The 17,239-nt window shown below is 47.9% G+C and overlaps 1 protein-coding gene across 9 annotated transcripts in view; it reads left to right on the top strand.

The window, feature by feature from the left end:
* The window catches only part of ARHGEF2 (Rho/Rac guanine nucleotide exchange factor 2), a 41,399-nt gene that overhangs the window by 12,582 nt on the left and 11,578 nt on the right, over positions 1-17,239 (top strand). For 5 of the 9 annotated variants that reach the window (XR_004233916.1, XM_031966744.1, XM_031966745.1 and 2 more), the window contains one exon: positions 15,571-15,715. Coding sequence is in view for 8 of the 9 variants with exons in the window: in XM_031966744.1 (XP_031822604.1) it covers positions 15,571-15,715 (145 nt within the window). In the remaining variant the exon portion in view is untranslated. Of the gene's footprint in view, positions 1-4,961; positions 5,412-6,383; positions 6,550-7,676; positions 11,263-14,645; positions 15,314-15,570; positions 15,716-17,239 lie in introns of those variants that run through there. The other 4 variants (XM_031966746.1, XM_012548209.3, XM_031966747.1 and 1 more) reach the window with 4 other exon arrangements.

The raw sequence follows: 17,239 nt of genomic DNA, 5'->3' as shown, positions 1-17,239 counted from the left end.
CTCATAACAACTCACTTCTTTTCTGTTCCCATCCAGTCTACTGTCCCCCAACTCTTCCTCCCCCTTAGCTGCCAGACGTAGATAGCTGGAATCAGGGAAAGGCAAAGCTCCATAAGCTTAAGGTTGATATGGATCACTCATCTCCCTTCCCCTCTTCCCCATAGAGTTGAAAGATGAGCCAGAAAGGACTTCAGCCCTGTTTAAGGGCAGATACCCCAACTGGAAGAAGTGAGGCTAGACCATGGGCAGAACTTATAAGCGTGTATACGTGTACATATACTTGTGACTATTTATAATATCTCAGGTTGATACAGATTCAGATACAAACTTTTCAGATGTGTTGAGGAGGATTGAAGAGTGGTATGGTTCTAAAGGAAAGGGGAAGAAACCTGATCATTGCCATTTGTGTACCTCTAAATGTCTCCCAACATCTCCCATGTCAGAGCCTTCTTTGCAGCTCTTTTAGGCTGTACTAGGTGGAAGAGGGAAAGTAAAGATGAGAAAACCATTGTGTTAGCATCTTCTCACCAGAGGACTGTGGGTAGAGTGAGGCTGAAAGAGAGAAGAAAACACAGGAATAGGGGGAAGAAGAGAAGTGGGAAATAGGAAAACTTTTAAGAGAAAAGGAGGTGTCTCTCCTCAGGAAATGCAAACCTCCAGGAATCTCAAGGTCCTGAGGTCCCTGTCTCTTTTTCCCAGGGACTCGGCAACAGGCAGATAAATTCTAGATAATGTAATTCCTCTCTTCCTACAAAATGAGGTTTGTCTGAGGAAGCTGATTCTACCCAGCCTGGATCTGAAAAGGCTTGTCCCAATAAGCAGAGGGTGTTTACAGATCCAGGTGTTCAGGTGGGAATTTAAAAAAAGCTTTTAGAGTAAGTCATAATATTCGCCATCCAACATTTCCTCCCCCACACTCACTGTTTTCTACCTCTTAGTTGTCCTCTGGAGTACTCCTGTTTCTGAGTTATTCCTTTTTCCTGTCTAAGTTCTCTCTCTTCCTCTGTCTCGTCTCTTCTTCATGTATATCTATATCTTTTATCTATATCTACTTTGCTTCCCTTTCATACCTTATCTCTGGTTTTTCTCCCTTCCTGTCCTGGTCCTGGTCCTGGTTCAATGGAAGAGATCATAGGGCAAGGACAGAGCCTTTTATGTTTTTCAGGAGGTGAAGTCTTAATTAATATAAGGAGAAAGATGTGACTTTCTTTCTTTTTTTCTTTCTTTCTTTCTTTCTTTTTTTTTTTTTTTAACATGGGAATGTTATAGAATTGCACTGGTAACAATAATTACAGTTTTCTCCTTTGATATTTGAAGGCTAGAACAAAGCTGAGGTGGGGGAACCTATGATGGCTCTCTTTTCAACCTGGGCTCTATTCTTTTACCTTGTTGCTAAACCTTGTTGAGGTTCACCTCCTGAGATGTCATGGGGCATAAGGTCCACATTACCCCCTGTTTCAATGCTGGGTTGGAAAGGAAAGTATTAGAAGTGTCTATTTCTTGTGTGGTCTCTTAGATGAGCTATTCTCCCAAGGATTTTTTAAATCGCCTTGTGAGTTTCTCCTTTGAGAAAATCCGAGGCACTGCTGTTTACTGTCCCCTGGATGTAGGATACCTTGGTCTCATTAATGCCTTACATTCTTTGCCTATCCATGCCTTAGTTTCTCTTCCCTATCTCTCACTAAGGATCAGTGTAATAGGGACAGAGCCAACCATCTACACTGCCCAACTCATCATATGGCTTAAGAGCAGGTGTTGCTAAGTATAGGATCCCCTTTTCCCTATTCCCCAGCAGGAAACAATGTTTCTCATATTGAATGGGATAAAGAAATAGTGGCTAGTCTGCGTCTGGTAGGACAATAGATCTAAAAGGCCATTTTTTATAGGTAAGGAAACTGGAGCTCAGAAAAGAGAGATTTGGCCAAAGTCACACAAGTCATAAGTATTAGTTAGAGACAGGGTATGACTGAGGTCCTCTGACATCAGCACCAGTGCTCTTTCCTTGGTACCCTGCTGGGAGCTATGGCATTTTAACAATATCTGAGAGGAGTCACTGGGTAGGTTGGGAGTCCTGGGCCCGATTCACCAGCTTCTAGGTGATGAACATGGGCTGAGAGGCACTGAGGCAGAACTAGTAGAGACAAAACAACATCCACAGCTCATCCTGAGTGGCCAGAGTGCAAATTTTTAATAAAGCTAAATTACCTTTGGATTTCATGCAGATTGCCTCACCTTCCCCTCTGTCTCCAGAAGGAGGGCTCCATGAGAGACCGTGGACAGACCCTACAGTGGGAGGGATGGAGTTTGAGGGTGGGAGATAGAAATAAGTAGGGCCTTTCATTTTCCACATGTCTAGTCTGAGTGTAAAGGCCAAGGGAGAGAAGAGATTTGCTGATTTCTAGGGCTTATTAAGGATTAGGGTTCAGATTTCTGTTCAGGTATGTTCGGGGAAGTCTGTGTAAATCTGTTCTTCAGATGTTTTTGGCAACCTCCGAGCCTGCCCCATCTCTGTGGAAGAGAGGCAGAGCCATAGCCTGTCTCCTCCTCCGGGCCCCTCAGAGGGCGGAGCAGCCACCGGGAAAGAGGGGCTGGTTCACTCTGGCCTCTTGCAGGCTGTTTTTAAATTTAGCTCATTTCGTCAGGCTTGGCTGCCCTTTGGGAGAGACGGAGTCCAGACCCTGGGTCCAGTTGATGTAAGGGGTTATTGTGCCATTTTTGATGGCCCTTCCTTTAGGTTCAGGGAAGGAAAGGAAAAAAAACAAAAAACAAAACCAAGTATTTATTAAATACCCAGTCTGTGCCAGGCACTGTGCTAAATGTTGGGGAAACAAAGGAAGATAAGTGACAGTCCCTGCTCTCAAGGAGCACACAGTCTGGTGGGGGAGACAACACGCACAAGAACGATTATAGACAAGATACCATGAGATAATCAACAGAGGGAAGACACTAAAGGGTGGGATTCTAGCTGGGACTTGAAGGAAGCCAGGGATCAGAGGAAGAAGGAATGAGATCCAGACTTGGAGGACAGTCTGGAGGTGGGAGGTGCTTGGGCAAGACACTGAACCTGTTTGCCTTCATCTGTAAAATGTGGGGATACTAATATTTGAGGATCAAATAATATGTTTGTAAAGCACTTAGCACAATGTCTGGCACATCATAGGCCCTATGGAAAGGCAATTCTCTTCCCTCAATAACAAGTAGAGGAAGTCGGCAAAGGCCTTTGGTTGGAAGAGGCACTTAAGCTGAGTTTTGAATGGAGAGAGCTCCCAAACTGGATGTATGAAGAGTTTTAAATGCTAAACAGAACAGTCTGTTTTTCATCCTAGTCGCAAGACAGGTAGGGAGTTGCTGAAACTTCTGAGCAAGCAATTGGCATGATGAGACTGGAAGTCTCACTGGGAAGCTGGGCAGGGGATACCAGAGGATATGGCGGGGTGCCCAGGAGGGCCGAGTAGGAAGGCACAGAGATGAAACTCATGGCAATTTCGGTTCTGCTGCAGAGGTCCACAGCTGAGCTGGGGAGGACCTGAAGGCTGTGTGAGTGGGGAGACAGGCGTGAGGGAGCTTACTGAGGCAGAATCAACACAGCTTGACAACTGACTGGATCCAAAGTTGAGAATTGTTGTGCCCTGGACAGAAGGAGGGAAATTAGGGGTTGATTTGGGCAGGGAGATTAGGTGATTTCAGTTTTGGCAAGGTGGAGTTTGAGACATCTACAGGACATACAGGGGTGTAAATCTGGGTCCGAGTCTTATCTGCATATAGCTAACTGAATCTGTAAGAGCACTGCAACCATAGTGGGTAGAACGTGGATAAATGATCCTGCTGAGGTGCAGCCATCACAGAGAGCGGTTGGGCCAGGAAAGAGCAGAGACCTTTGGAGAAGAGTAAGGAGGCCAGGGAGTGGGCAGCAGTGGCAGAGGCTTGGTGTGAGGTCTAGAAGGATAAGGCTCTTTGGAAACAGAGTTAGTGACCCTGGGAAAGTGGTTGCTAAGGGAGGAGAACACACACTGTTGGTGTGGGGGGGAGGCCAAGCCAGACCCAGCCAATGAAAAGAAGGTTCCCAAAATAGTGGCAGGAGCTAAAACTGGCACCTGGAAGAATGCTGAGTTGGAATGGGGGGGGGGGGGAGAGAACAGCTAGCTGTTGGTCCAGGTCGTCCCCCTTTACCACATGCCGCACCCTCTCGGACCAGAACCAGGTCAATTCCCAGCACAGATGGCACACAATTGGCTTCTCCAGAAAAGTGGGACCCGCTGAGAAGCAGTCACACACTGCAAGGCGGGGGATTGGGGTTAGATTCAAGGAGGAATTTTCCTAAAAGCAAAAGAATTCCTCAGGAAGACCCTCTCCAAGGTGAGGCTACTGAGCCACAAAGAACACATTTTAGGTATTTACTGTGGGCCAGGTACCATAAAGAAAGAGAAAAAGCACGCTTCCGTTTCCGGCACTGCCAGTGAAGGGAAAAGGGGAGCAATCTCTGCTCCTAGTTTTTAACACAAGACTTAATTAAAGTATAGCAGGGGCTGTGGGACTTTAAACACCAGAGCAGACTTCCTTAGCCGAGCGGATGTTAACCTCCAGAAGAGGTCAGGGACTCTCCTCTCAGCCAGAGCCTCCCTGCTGGGATGGGGGGGAGGGAAGGGCCGGTGCCAGACGCAGCGGGCCCTCCGGGGGCTCTCGCGGCCGTGCCTCCCCCGGAGGCCCGATGAAAGGGATTCTCTTCCCGGCTACAACAAATAAGGGACCGCCTCGGCCGGGCGCTTCCCCTCTAACCTTCGGCTGCATTCTTTAAACGCGCAATATGTGGCCCTTTGGCTCCCTGCCTGCGTCCCCCATAGCCCAGCGTTACCTGCGGGCTTGGGGGAGGGGCGGGCCCGGCATCTCGCCCTCTTCCAACGGCCTGAAGTTGAAAGGAAGGAGGTTAGGGAGGGGAAGAGTGCGGGGGGCGTGGATCGGTGGGGTCCGGGAGAGGTTAGAAGGGAAGTGGAGGAGAGCGCTCCGGCTCGGAGGCTGGGAGGCTAGAGTCCGGTGGAGGGGCGCCCCCCATTCGGCCGCCGCGCAGCTGCCCCCTCCCCTCGCCAACCTCCCCTCCGCTCCTCCCCCCTTTCCCTACCCCTCCCCCCGAGCTCCGGCGGGGGTGGAGACTAGGTTTGAGGAACTGATGCTGGGTGCTGAGCTGGGGGAGTCAGACTTCCTGTCCCCGAGACAGACGCGTGCTGGGCGGACCCCTCCCCCTGCCCCCCCAACCTGACCCGCGGACAATAGCAGGACTCCTGGGTCCGCGGCCGCGTCCCGGCTCCCCCTGGGCGGCCCCCGCCCGCGCCGGCCCACGCCCCCCCCGGATTATGTCTCGGATCGAATCCCTCACACGGGCGCGGATCGACCGGAGCCGAGAGCAGGCGATCAAGGTGGGCCGGCCCGCCGCGCCCCCTCCCCTCCGGGCTTGGGGCGCTGAACTTGGGCGGAGCCGGTAACGGTGGCCCGGGGCGGGAGAGTGGGGAACTGGGGGGTGTGGACGGGGGCCGGGATTCGGGGCGCCGGGAAAGTTGAGCCGGGGTGGGACTGAGTGGTAGCGCGCCGGGCTGAGGGTAAAGCGCTGCAGAGCTGGGGTTGGGGGTCTTTTCGCCGTCCCTTCCCGGTCCCCCCATTCCGCAGTTGGACTCCCTCCCTCCCCTGTCGGTCGGCGCCGCCTCCGCTCTCCCACCTTTGTCCCGGACGGTGTCGGAGGGGGCTTTCCCTTCCAGCTCTCCTGCGGACCAAACTGCACCCGGCGCGGCCACAACAGGACTTTCCAACTGTGATTCACCCTCTCTGTCTCCCCTTCCTTCTCCCCCCCCCCCACTTCGTCTGGGCCGGGGTGGGAGAGAAGGAGGGCTCATTTTCTTTCCATTCTTCCCCACCCCCACCGTGGCTGAGGAAGAGAGTTAATGTCTTTTGTGTGGGTACTCTTCCATCCACCGAGCCAGCTGTGCGCCCTCTGGGGAGCTGCGCCCTACTCCCCCAACTTGGTGTGCTCCCCTCTCGCCGTCTTCCGGGGCCTCAGACCTTCCCTGCCCTGCCCAAGTAAGTTCCCAGAGTTAGGCCCTCCACCTCCGGCCTCCTGGGCTTTCTTCCCCCACCCAGGCACCTGTCTCCCCGAGAATCTCATTTTCCAGCTTTAAATAGAAAATTCCCACTTGTGGGACCGAGACCCAGTCCCAAGAGCATGATCCCTCCATTCCTCAGCCTGCAGGAAACGACGGCGCTGACTCTGGAGCCAGCCTACGGAAGACCCTCCTCCTCCGCCGAGCGTCCCCATTCCTCCCTCACACTGGCCGCTTTGTGGTCCGGGCCAAGACTACAATTTCAGAGTTGGTTTAATCTCTGACATAGCACCCGCCCCCGCACCCTGCTGCCCGCGGGGCCCAGGTGCTGCTTAGCCCGAGACCTCCGGAGCCTCTGCGCTGTGCCTTCGGGGGAAACGCGCCCTAGAGATTGATTTCCCGCACCCTAGACAATCGGACACCCGGGCTCCCCGCGCTCCCAAGGCGGAAGGCCAGAGCGGAGGTGATTTCTGTTGAGCCACTCCTAGGGTTTGGCCTGAGGGTCGGGTGTCCTGAACAGAACTTGAGGCTCCAGTTAGACTCCGGATCAATAGAGGGCTAGGTTGGAACAGCCTAGACCCCGGAGGGAGCAGGCCCTCCCCGAACCCCTCCGCCACCCCTGCGGCCGGGCCGATGATCCGAAAGTCTGTTTATTTTTTTGGCCGTTAGAACTGAGACCCTGGAGTGAGGCCAAGGGGGGCGGAGAGGGTTTTTTGAAACCACGGAAATTGGGTTCCACCCTAAAAAGGAAAAGGGGGGTGGGGAAGACCAGAGGGTGGGAGGGAAGGGCTTGGGCAAGCCCGAAGGGGTTCTGTGTGGGCAGAACGCCTCGGTCTTCGGTCTGGGGGGAGGAGGAGAGGGGCTGTGGGATTTGGGAACGTAGAGGTCAGATGCCCGCGGGCCCTCCCTTTTGTGATGTTTGGAATCCGAGAAGCCAATCACCTGGGGTGTCTCTATTCACACCGTCTCCTACCCGGTCCCCAGCCCCCATTTCTGGACGATATGGATGGATTCATGAGTCTCGTGAATCTCTTCACCATTGAACACGGAGCCTTGGAGGCTGACACTCTGAGGCCGGGGAAAAAAGGGGGAGACTTGAGAAAGGGTTGTGGATTCGGGCTTGTTGGAAGAGGAGGGCTCCTTCCAGAGAACTGGTTACGGAACGGGGTCTCCTTTGGCCAGCACACTTTGTCTCTCTCCCTCCCATCTAATTGCCTGCCCTCATTTTATTTTTGATAGGAAGTGGGGGGAGTTGGAAAAATGAATCTCCCCGATTTCTGGTTTGGGGTAGATGGTGGGTTAGGCATAGGTCTTTACCCATCTTTTGTGGTCACCCCTGAAGGGAGAACTCTGGTTTTGTCTTCCTCTTCTGCTACTCTCCTCTGGCTTTTCAACTGGCCTTTTTCTCTTCGGAAACACTTAATCTTACTTTAACTCCTTTTTTTCCTCTTCTTTCAGGACATCACAAACTTTTTTGCCCCCAACATCTCCCTGTTCCACAAATCTCAATTCCCTCAAGTCTCTTTCTCTCCACTCCTCCCCCACTTCCCCTCCCCCCCCCCCCCCCTCTGATTGAGTTCTTCCTGGAACAAAGGCTCCTTTTCTGACTAGGAAAGGTCAGGGGCCAGGAGACAGGATGCAAAGGATGGTGCTGGGGAGTTGGGGATCTTCTTGGGATTTCTAGGACCCAAGCAACTGGGTGTGAGGCTGAACTGAGGGTGTGAGGAAAGAGGAGAAAGAAGGTTTCTTTGTTCTGAGTGGTGGAGAGAGGTGGCTGGCTTTGTGTATAGGGACTTGAGCGCAGCTAGGGGGAGGGCTAGGAAAGCTGGGGAGGGGACTAAGAGGCCGGAAGTCCTGGAGGGAAGACTAAGGAAATTGGGGTTCCCTAGGGGAGGCTGACACTCTAGGAGCTAGGAAAACACTGAACAATCTAGAGTTTCAGAGCCGGGGAAAGGAAGGAAAACAGGCTAGAAAATCAATTTATGGGGAAAGAAGCATTAAGGTGTCTTAGGAGGAATCTTTATGGGTTGAGGGAATTTAAAATGAAAAGCTCAGGGCCCAGCTTACATGGCTTTTTAAGAAACATAACTAGGATTGATGTTAAAAGAAGCCGAGGGCCTGACTAGAGCCTCTAAGCAGAGTGTGTATGTGTATGTGTTTATATACCTGTGTGTATCTCATTTTCTTTGTCATTTCTTGATTTTGTGGGTCCAGTACCCAGATTGAAGGCTTTCTGTAAGGGAGGAGGAAGGTAAGGTGGAAACTCTGGAGTTTTAAGTAGAGAAGACAGTTTGTGAATACATACAGCCTCAATTTCAGTCCTTAGACCACAATATTTCCCACAAGTTAAAGTAAATGGAATTGTTGGGACTCTGCAGGGACAGAAATATGGAGAAAAGTAGTCCATTTCTTCTATCACTTTGTGTGAGCTGGCTTTTGTTTTCCAGCCTTGCTGAGTTTATTGAAGAATGGGGGGACAAGAGCATAGTCCACAGACAGCAGCTGCCCCTCCTTACAACCCAGCGGGCCTGCCCTGTGCCAGGAGGGCAGAGAACACTGGCACAGCTATTGTTCATCTGCACAAACGCCTGTCTGTTTGTGTTATTCCTCTCTCACCCCCTGCTCAGCCTTCTCTCCTGGCCTGACAGGTGCAGCTGGCTTGAGGAATGACTAGGGGCCAGAATGTCTGGCTCTTAAGGCAGTGTTTCCATGATTGTTGTACCTGTCTCTATCCCAGTTTTCTCTGTTCTCTTTCCCCATTCCCTAACTCACTTTGCCCAAGTGCTTCAAAGTCCCCTCTCCTTCTTTGTCTCTCTGCTCCACTGACTTCTGCTTCATTCATTTATCCACCAAATGTTTATGGAAAGCTTGTTTTGAGGCCAGTATTTTCTCTAGGATTTTTCTGTTCCTCTGAAATAATTGTTCTATTTTTCTTCCCTCCTCCAACGAACTCCTGTAGTGAAGAGATCAGATTTCAAGAATGTTGTAAGAAGTTCAGGCCTTGCTGGGAACATCTCATGCCTTCCCTTGAGGTCCTTTCAGGTAGAGATCCCTTGCTTTCCCAGATGACCTCAATCTTACAGCCATCAGGCCAAGACACAGGTGATTCCAGACCCTAGTGGAGTCGCCCTGCAGGAGCCAGGGTGCCCGAGTCCTTTTTTATAAACCAGGATCTCTCCTGAAGACACTGAGGCTATTGTTTGTAGTGAGGGGGCAGCAAGAGAGATGGAAATTAGATAGTTGAGATGGCCTCAATTTGAAGAATGAGAGGTTGAGTACGACGGCTTTTACCATCTCTCATTTCTACATCCTGGGCAAGGCTCCACAGGCCCCCCAGACCTCCCAGCTGTTTGCTGGTAGAGAGCAGGAAGCCAGGGTTTGCATTGCTTTTCCCTTCGTTCCCTTCGTCATCCTTTTCCTCATCTACCCTTTTAAGAGATAGCATGAAGGGAGAATGGCAAGAGATAATAGAAAACATCTTGGCCATAACTCACACTTTCCTCTCCCTTCCATTCCAATCTCTAGAAGGAACCTTTGGGTGAAAAGCAGTAAGAAACAGACAAGTCCAGGAGCAAGGAAGAAGGAAAGGACCTTTGAGTGGGAGATAAAGGGAAGGGAGGCAAAGAAGGAATATTACCTTGGGCTCTAAGACCCAGAAAGAAGATTGTCTATGTGAAGGTTCTTAATCTGGATTAATTAATTATTTTTTAAAAAAGAGAATTGCTTCAATTGGTTTATTTTGTAATCCATGATTTATGAATTTCTAAGCATTATTCTAAACTCAGGTCTGGTAGGCTTCTCCAGTCTGCCAGGAAGGGAATATATGTCCATGACATAAAAAAGGTTAATGGGCCTTAGTACAAGGGATCCATTCTGATCCATTAGCGACTCAAATCCCAACTCTTTTAAAGACAAGTTTATCCACCTCTCCAGCTCAGTGAATTTACAGATTTGTAAAATGAGAGAGTAGCAAGAGTTCTTGGGCTTCACATTCTCAGCCCAATAAATAGCAACTTTGGGAGAAGGGAGAACCAAATAACAAAGTTGGAAGAGGTCCCAAATATTAGCCTCTTAGGGAAATTTCCTGAATTCTAGTCTCAGCCTTGTGGTTGCTTCTCTAGACTCTTCAAGTTCAAGAGTTCTGGAATCTAGTTTTCAAAAGAAAGGCGAATTCTTGGCTAGCACTGACCCGTTAGAGAAGAGGATTGAGAGCATGGTTTTTGAAACTGGAGGAACAGCCAGAAAGTTTAAAGGATAACATGGAGCAACAAAAGACCTGGGATTTGTTTTTTGCTAATTGGCCATCGGGCTCAGCTGAAAGGGAGCTTGATTCTAACAGCCAAATGCAGTTGACTTTCAGGGAGCAGTTCATGGTCTTGGGTGGTAAGTGGGACTCATATTGTTAAGAGCTCTCCTTCCTAGCAAACCCAAATTGGTTTCTTTTCAAGGGGAATCATGGGGCACAAGATATTGGGTAGGCATCTGTATAGGTTCTGAAAGATGGACCTCACTAGAGAGAATTATTACTCTAAGTAAGTCGTTTGTATCATTTTAATGCATTTTTTTTGTGGAGTGAGATAAAAGCTGCCCCATGCAAGGAAAAACAACAACCACTAAATACAATGTACGAGTGGAATTTAGATGGCTTATAAATCTCTTTCGGTTTTAACTTTATGATCCTGTGGTCTTGAAGGGGGGGCTGGCATTACAGCAACAAAAATGAAGGGCACCTTGGGGAGTGAAACCAGAAATGAGGGGGAGAGACCTTGATGTATTTTTAACTCCACAGGGAACAAACTAGTTTGAAAGAACTGAAAGTTGAATTTAAAAAGATGGAAATTAGCATAAAAGGTTTTCTAATGATTGGAACTGGGGGACTCTGCCTTAAAGAATAGACCTCCTTTCCCTGGGGATCTTAGAGGAGAGGGAAGTGAATTGAAGGAGGTCCTATCTTACTGAGGGAGTGATAATACCGGAAGGGATTTGTAGCTCCTCCAGTAGTCTGGTTCATCCCTTCCAACCCAGAATGCTCGGGCGGGTACAAACTACCCCCCCCCAACAATAGCACTAGTCAGTGCCAGGGACCAGCTCCCTTCTTGGCAGCACCCAAGCCACTATGTGCTGTTGCTGCTGCCCACTATTTACCGAGCCAGAAAGGGGGTCACTTCAGGAGAGGGTAAGTTCCTGGAGCTTGAGGTAGGCAGGGTTTCAAGCACTAGTGTGCCAATGGATTTAGCTATCCAAGGTTTCCAGTGGACTCAAGGGCATAGATACTTGAGGAAGGAAGGGATCTATTCTATGTCTCTCTTTTCTAGGTCATCTCTAAGCCTTTTGCTTCTTTCATTTTGTCCATATCCTTCCCCCAATTCCATGGATTTTTTTGCCTTCAAAATTTGGAATGTAGAAGACAAGAGCTATCTGAGAAAATGAAGTTATTGGAGTCTGAAGATGGAGTTGGGGGTTGGAAAAATTGTGATTTGAGGTAGGAGTATGGGAAAAAAGAAGAGAGGTACCAGGGTGTAAGGCATCTGGTGTACCATGTTAGTAGGATGGCAGAGTTTATATAGCCAACTCTGATCCAGATAAAGGAAAGGTAAGGACGGATATTTTGGGGAGAGAATCCTTAAGGGTTTGAAAGATTATGAAAGAAGGGAGTCCCTATAATACTGGAGGACAGAGAGTCAGCTCAAACTGGAGGGAGATTAAATTACCGAGGAAGGATTTTCAGGTTCGGTAGAAAATGGTGGGAGTTTTCAGAATGGGGGAGTGTAAGGCCGATTTGCAACTATCAGTCGAGGTGCTATTTAAGTAGTGGTTAATAGAAGTTAATGTGCATGGAAACAAAGGTAGAGATGCAATTAATGAAGATTGTGGTGTGGGTAGGGGGAAGTAGAGTTTTTAAAAAAATGATAGATAGGAACTGAGGAGGAAGGGAAGGAAAGGAATAAAGACAAAAGAAGATAGGAGGAGTAAAGGGGGATTAAGAAAAGAGAACAGGAAGAGATAGTGAGGTTTGGAAAAGAGGCCAGAAGTGGAGAGGATATATGGGACTGTTCAGTTTATCAGCAGTATAATACACTATGACCAAGTGGAATTTATATCAGGAATGCAGGGCTGGTCCAATATCAGGAAAACTATTGCCGTAATCTACCATATCAGTAACAAAACCCAACAAATGATATGATAATCTCAATAGATGCAGGATATATGGGATTGGTGACTTGTCTCCTTGACTATTTGATTCTGGCCAAATATGGGCGACCTTTTAGAGAAAGGAAAGGGAGAGATAATGTTCTAGGATGTCTCAGGAATGTTTAGTGGAATCCCACATTCAAGTCTTGTGCCTTTATACAGCCCCTGCTTCTGACTCAAAACTTCAAGAACACCAGGAATTATAGCCACCTTCCCAGTTAACCTTCTCTGTGCTAGGGGGATTTGGACTGGGAACCTAAACAATATAATCCCTCTAAATGAGTTTTTCCAGAATCTTGCTTTGAGTCCTTAATTATACCTGACATTCATCTAAAGTTTGCTTTGGTCATAGCATTCTACCTTAGGTGCTAAGGAAGGTTAAAAGTTAATCAAAACAGGTTCCTATATATATATATATATATATATATATATATATATATATATATGCTATTTTTAGGATAAAATCTTAACAGTCAGACTGTATGATCAGTTCTTTGAGTCATTATAGATAGTCATATTGCTGTCCAAAAAGTTTGTACAGTCCTACAAGAAATAGAATAAAGTACCTCTTCCCCAAGCCTTTCCACACATGGAATATTAAAAAGTTGTTTTGTTTTGTTTTTTCCTTTTTCTGGTGTGTATGTGTATGTGTACATGTGTGCTGCTTGGAATATTTTGACGGCATTTAATATAAGATGTAGCCCTGCCTTCATGGAGCTTACAGTCTAATAAGATAAAATAGAATGATTTTTGTTTGCTACAGTAATACATATGAAATACATTAGGAAAATATAAAAGTGAAATGAGGTTTTTGGGAGAAGGCAGCATTGTATATAGAAAACCTGCTGAATTTGGAGTTAGAAAAAACGTGGATTTGAATCCCAGCTGGGCACATACCACCTTCTAGGATTTTGAACAAATAACATAATCTTTCGGGGCGTCACTTTCCTCATTCAGAAAATGAAAGGATTGAACTAGGTTCAAGTTCAAAAGCCCATGAAAGAATTATCTTTATTTTGGGGAAGGTTTAATGGGTGGGGAGGAAGGGGCAATTGAGTCAAGCTTTAAAAAATGATTAAATATTCACTAGATGAGGCAGGGAGCATATTTTAAGCCTGGGAAATAATCTGGGTGGAAGTACTGGGACTGAGTAAAGGTGATGTGTAGGAAAGAAATTTAGTTTGACCTGAGTATTGAGTGTTTTAAGATGGAATGTGGTTTAGAGACTCCTTGGATTTAGCTTTATGTAAAGCCTCTGTTTGAATTTTGCCTCCAGCTTATTACTTGCTCTGGGTTTCTGAGCCTGTAGTTCAACCGCTGTGAGACTTAATTTCCTCCTCTGAAAAATCTGAATAAGAAAAGGAACACCAGGAAACCTAGAACCTATTTCCTAAGGGTAATTGTGAGGGATAGTGGAAATTAACTTTCCTGGAGAGTTTTCTACCCTGTTGGGAGCTGGAAAGAGAAAGTCTAGGACCTTAAATGCCACTCAGTGGAACTTGAAACTTGACTGGGCAGATGGAGAGTCACTGAAGATCTTTGAGCTAAGGAGCAATGTGGTCATATCTGCGAGTAAGGAAAACTCCGGACTGTATCTCCAGCCTTCTGTTTTAATGTCTCTCTTCACAGTTAATGTCTGAGGTGAAGGTTCAGTCTGGGTTTTTCCTGCCCTCAGATCCAGTCAGCGTTTTTCCTTTTATATTATGATGCCTCTCGAGGGATTGGCATTTTCCACTCTCCTTTGATCCTTTGCTTTAAGTCTAAAGGAGAGATTCTGGGATCAAATTTAGGAGACCACTTTAGGAGTTTCTTAGGATATATAGATATATAGGAGTGATGGTGCTCTCATTTCTCCATCTTCACTGGCTCTTTGGGAGGCATAAGGTACTGGAGATTGATAGATGAGAATTCAGAGGAGATTGTCTCAGAACGAGGAAATTCTCTGAATCAGGAGTTTGGAAAATCGATTAGGCAGTGTGCCATAGTGAAACAGCCCTTCTGGAATCAAGAGAGATTTGAGTTCACATTTGAACTCTATCAGCTCTGTGACCTTGGACGAATTCCTTTACCCTGAACCTCGTTTTTCTCATCTTTAAAAATGGAGATAATACTTATGGTACCTATCTCATAAGGTTACAGTGATGAAATTACTTTGTCAATTTTTAATCTCTGGGGAAATATAAGAAATGAGGTTGAAAAGAAAGTTGAGAGTATCTAGCATTTGAGACTTGATTAATTTTGTAGGTTGGTACATATACATATAGGGAAGGATTAGACTATATTTTCTTGCATATCTATGAAGTTAAAACTAATGTAGTCATGGAGAAGGGATTTAGATTAGACAGCAGAAAGAAATTTCTGGGCTTAAAAAACTTCAGAGGAATAAAGAAAGGGATTCTTCTCTCTGAAGAGGGTAAAATGGAAAGGAAAGAGTTAATTTGGTAAAAGGAATAAAAGTTAGACTCTAGGACAGACTTTATGACATAAGCAAGGGAGATTTCAGAATTTCTTTTCCTAGACCTAGATCTAAAAGAAAAAGTGTCCCAAATTGGTTGTCTAAAAAAAAAAAGGTTCATCTTGCCTAGAGACAGGGGGATAGATATTGTGACCCCACCTCCATCCCTTAGGAAAAATCCTGTCTGGGGGAGGTGAAAGAGTCTAGTTCTAATGGGGTGGGGTCAGTACTTGAAGATTCTGCCTTCTGGTCTTGGGGGTGGGACTCCCACCCCCTCCCAGTCTGATCAGGGGAATCTCCTTGCTCCCCCTGCTGTGGCTGCCACAGTGACGGCGGTTCTGACACTGGTTGTCATGGTTATAAGAGGAGCTAACTCCCTGAGTTGGTGAGCTGGCATCCTCTGCCTTGCCTGCACTTCCCTCTTCTCTGCGCATCTTCTCCCAGCAGAGGGAACACAGAAGCTCAAGGGGACGAGGAGAGCCCAGGCCTTGGGGGTGAGGGTGGACTGGGGGTGAGGACTGTGACGACCAGAGCAGAAAAGATGAGTGGCAATCGGAGGCAGCCAAGCCGTCGGGGCCAGGTGGGTAGGGGGACCGAAGTGACTCCTTTGGGATCAAGTCCCCAGTGGTTGGAAGATAAATGGAGGCCCTTCTGGGCAGTTACTTCCTTAGCTTCCTTGGATAGGAATCACTGCTCCAAATTGCTCTCTTTTTTGGCAGCCCTCAGGCAGGACCTTCTGATCACCAATAACCACGAGCCTATCTCTCTCTCTAGACCTTTCGGTATTCTGCCCCAGGTCTTCTCTAGCTTGATTCCCTCTTTTCATCTTCCTTACAGAACCGGGAAAAAGAGAAGATGAAAGAAGCCAAGGATGCCCGCTATACCAATGGGCACCTTTTCACCACCATCTCTGTATCGGGCATGACGATGTGCTATGCTTGTAACAAAAGCATCACGGCCAAGGAAGCCCTTATCTGCCCAAGTAAGTTACCAAGATCCTGAGGTGTGCTACTAGCTTGCCCTTATCTGGCCCCTATGTCTTTGCCTCTCCTTTCCTTCTCTGACCTTTAAATTCTCTGTTTCTGTAAATTCTTAATCACTAGGGTCAGATGCTTCTATCCTCTCTTATTCTGAGGAGTGGGTAGCTGTGGGAATATGTCAGAAAAGGATATCAGAGGGAGGTGGGGAAAGGAAACATGTGGTGGGCTATCTCCCCTGCAGCTGTTGTTCTGGCTTTTTCCTTCTGCAACTCTCCCCTCCCCCCCCCCCCCCCCCCCAGTGACTTTTCTCCTCCTTGGGTTCTCAATTTTGTAACATCTGTCCCAGGAACAGCTGGAAGAGTGGGGGGAATAAGATGAAGGAAGAGAAGGAATGTGGGGCTGTAGGGGGTGGAACTAGAAAACTGCCAACTTTGCAGCTGTCCCTGTCAATCCCCTAGAGAAGACTAGGAGTCAGGATTCCAGTATTCATTTGCCCCTGCCTTCTTGTTCATTTAAGCTGAGAAAGGATTTGAGATATCTGTCTAGAGAAAGAAATGGGATTATGGGTTCCCATTTTCCCCAATTTCTAGTCCAGCTCCATTGTGCTAGAGGGAGGGCACATCAGGTTTGTGATGTGAGCACTTCTGTCCTCCTAAACCTTAAAAGTCGTTCCAAATCAAGAAGGTTCCCCTTCTCTCTGAGACCCCTAGAAAAGCCTTAAAGGATAACTACTTAGCCTTGCTTCCTAGGTTTCCTCTCCCCTCAAAAAAATATGGGAGCCAAAAAATGGTTTTGATTAAGGATTGGATTGGAAATGATGCACTGAAAAGGGCTTTTCATTCTGGTATTGAGGGGGGGAGCTTCAGCTCTTAATTCTTAGTGCCCATGGATTTTAGGGAAGGGACATTATGAGGAGAATTTAGGAGACCTCCCCGACCTCTTCCCTAGTTCAGGTGGGAAGTGGCAGAGGGCTGTGGAGGTGAGAAGGGATCCCCAATCTAGATCCCTCCAGAGATCCTGAGAAAATTCCCAATCCGGAAGCCTGTTACCACGGGAACAGAGAGAGGCGGGTGGCACTATTTTGGGAGCAGGTGGAATGCGGAGGTTCGATCCAGAGACACCAAGGGGATGGGGGTTGGAAGAAGGCTTTCTGGAGGGGACAAAACTCCTCCAATACCTATCTTCTCCTGCCCAGCACCTCCTTTCCCCTGGCCCCACCCTGTTTGCCTTGTATTTGTGGAAGTGAGCAGGGTTCTGGCTATTGTCTGAAGGAGTTAGCAGAGTTTCCGGTGTTGGTGCAGTGGGTTGGGGTGGGGAAGAGGAAGCTGGAGGAGGCAGAGTGTATGATGGAGGAGAGGGCTGGACTGTCTCGTTCTTAGGCTGGACTCTTTGACCAGCCCTGCTTCGGTGTCCTTGCCCTCCTGTCTGCCTGCTGTTCCCCGGGGCCAGGGAGAGGCAGATAGTATGGGTTTGTCCCTTTGGGAAGTCTGGGCTGCCAGGGTCTGAGTCCTGGGCGGGCAGGTTTC

The sequence above is a fragment of the Sarcophilus harrisii genome, chromosome 4, assembly GCF_902635505.1.
Source record: "Sarcophilus harrisii chromosome 4, mSarHar1.11, whole genome shotgun sequence".
NCBI classification, from domain to species: Eukaryota; Metazoa; Chordata; class Mammalia; order Dasyuromorphia; family Dasyuridae; genus Sarcophilus; species Sarcophilus harrisii.
Note: the sequence above shows the minus strand (reverse complement) of the source record. Positions and strands in the feature narration are given on the sequence as shown.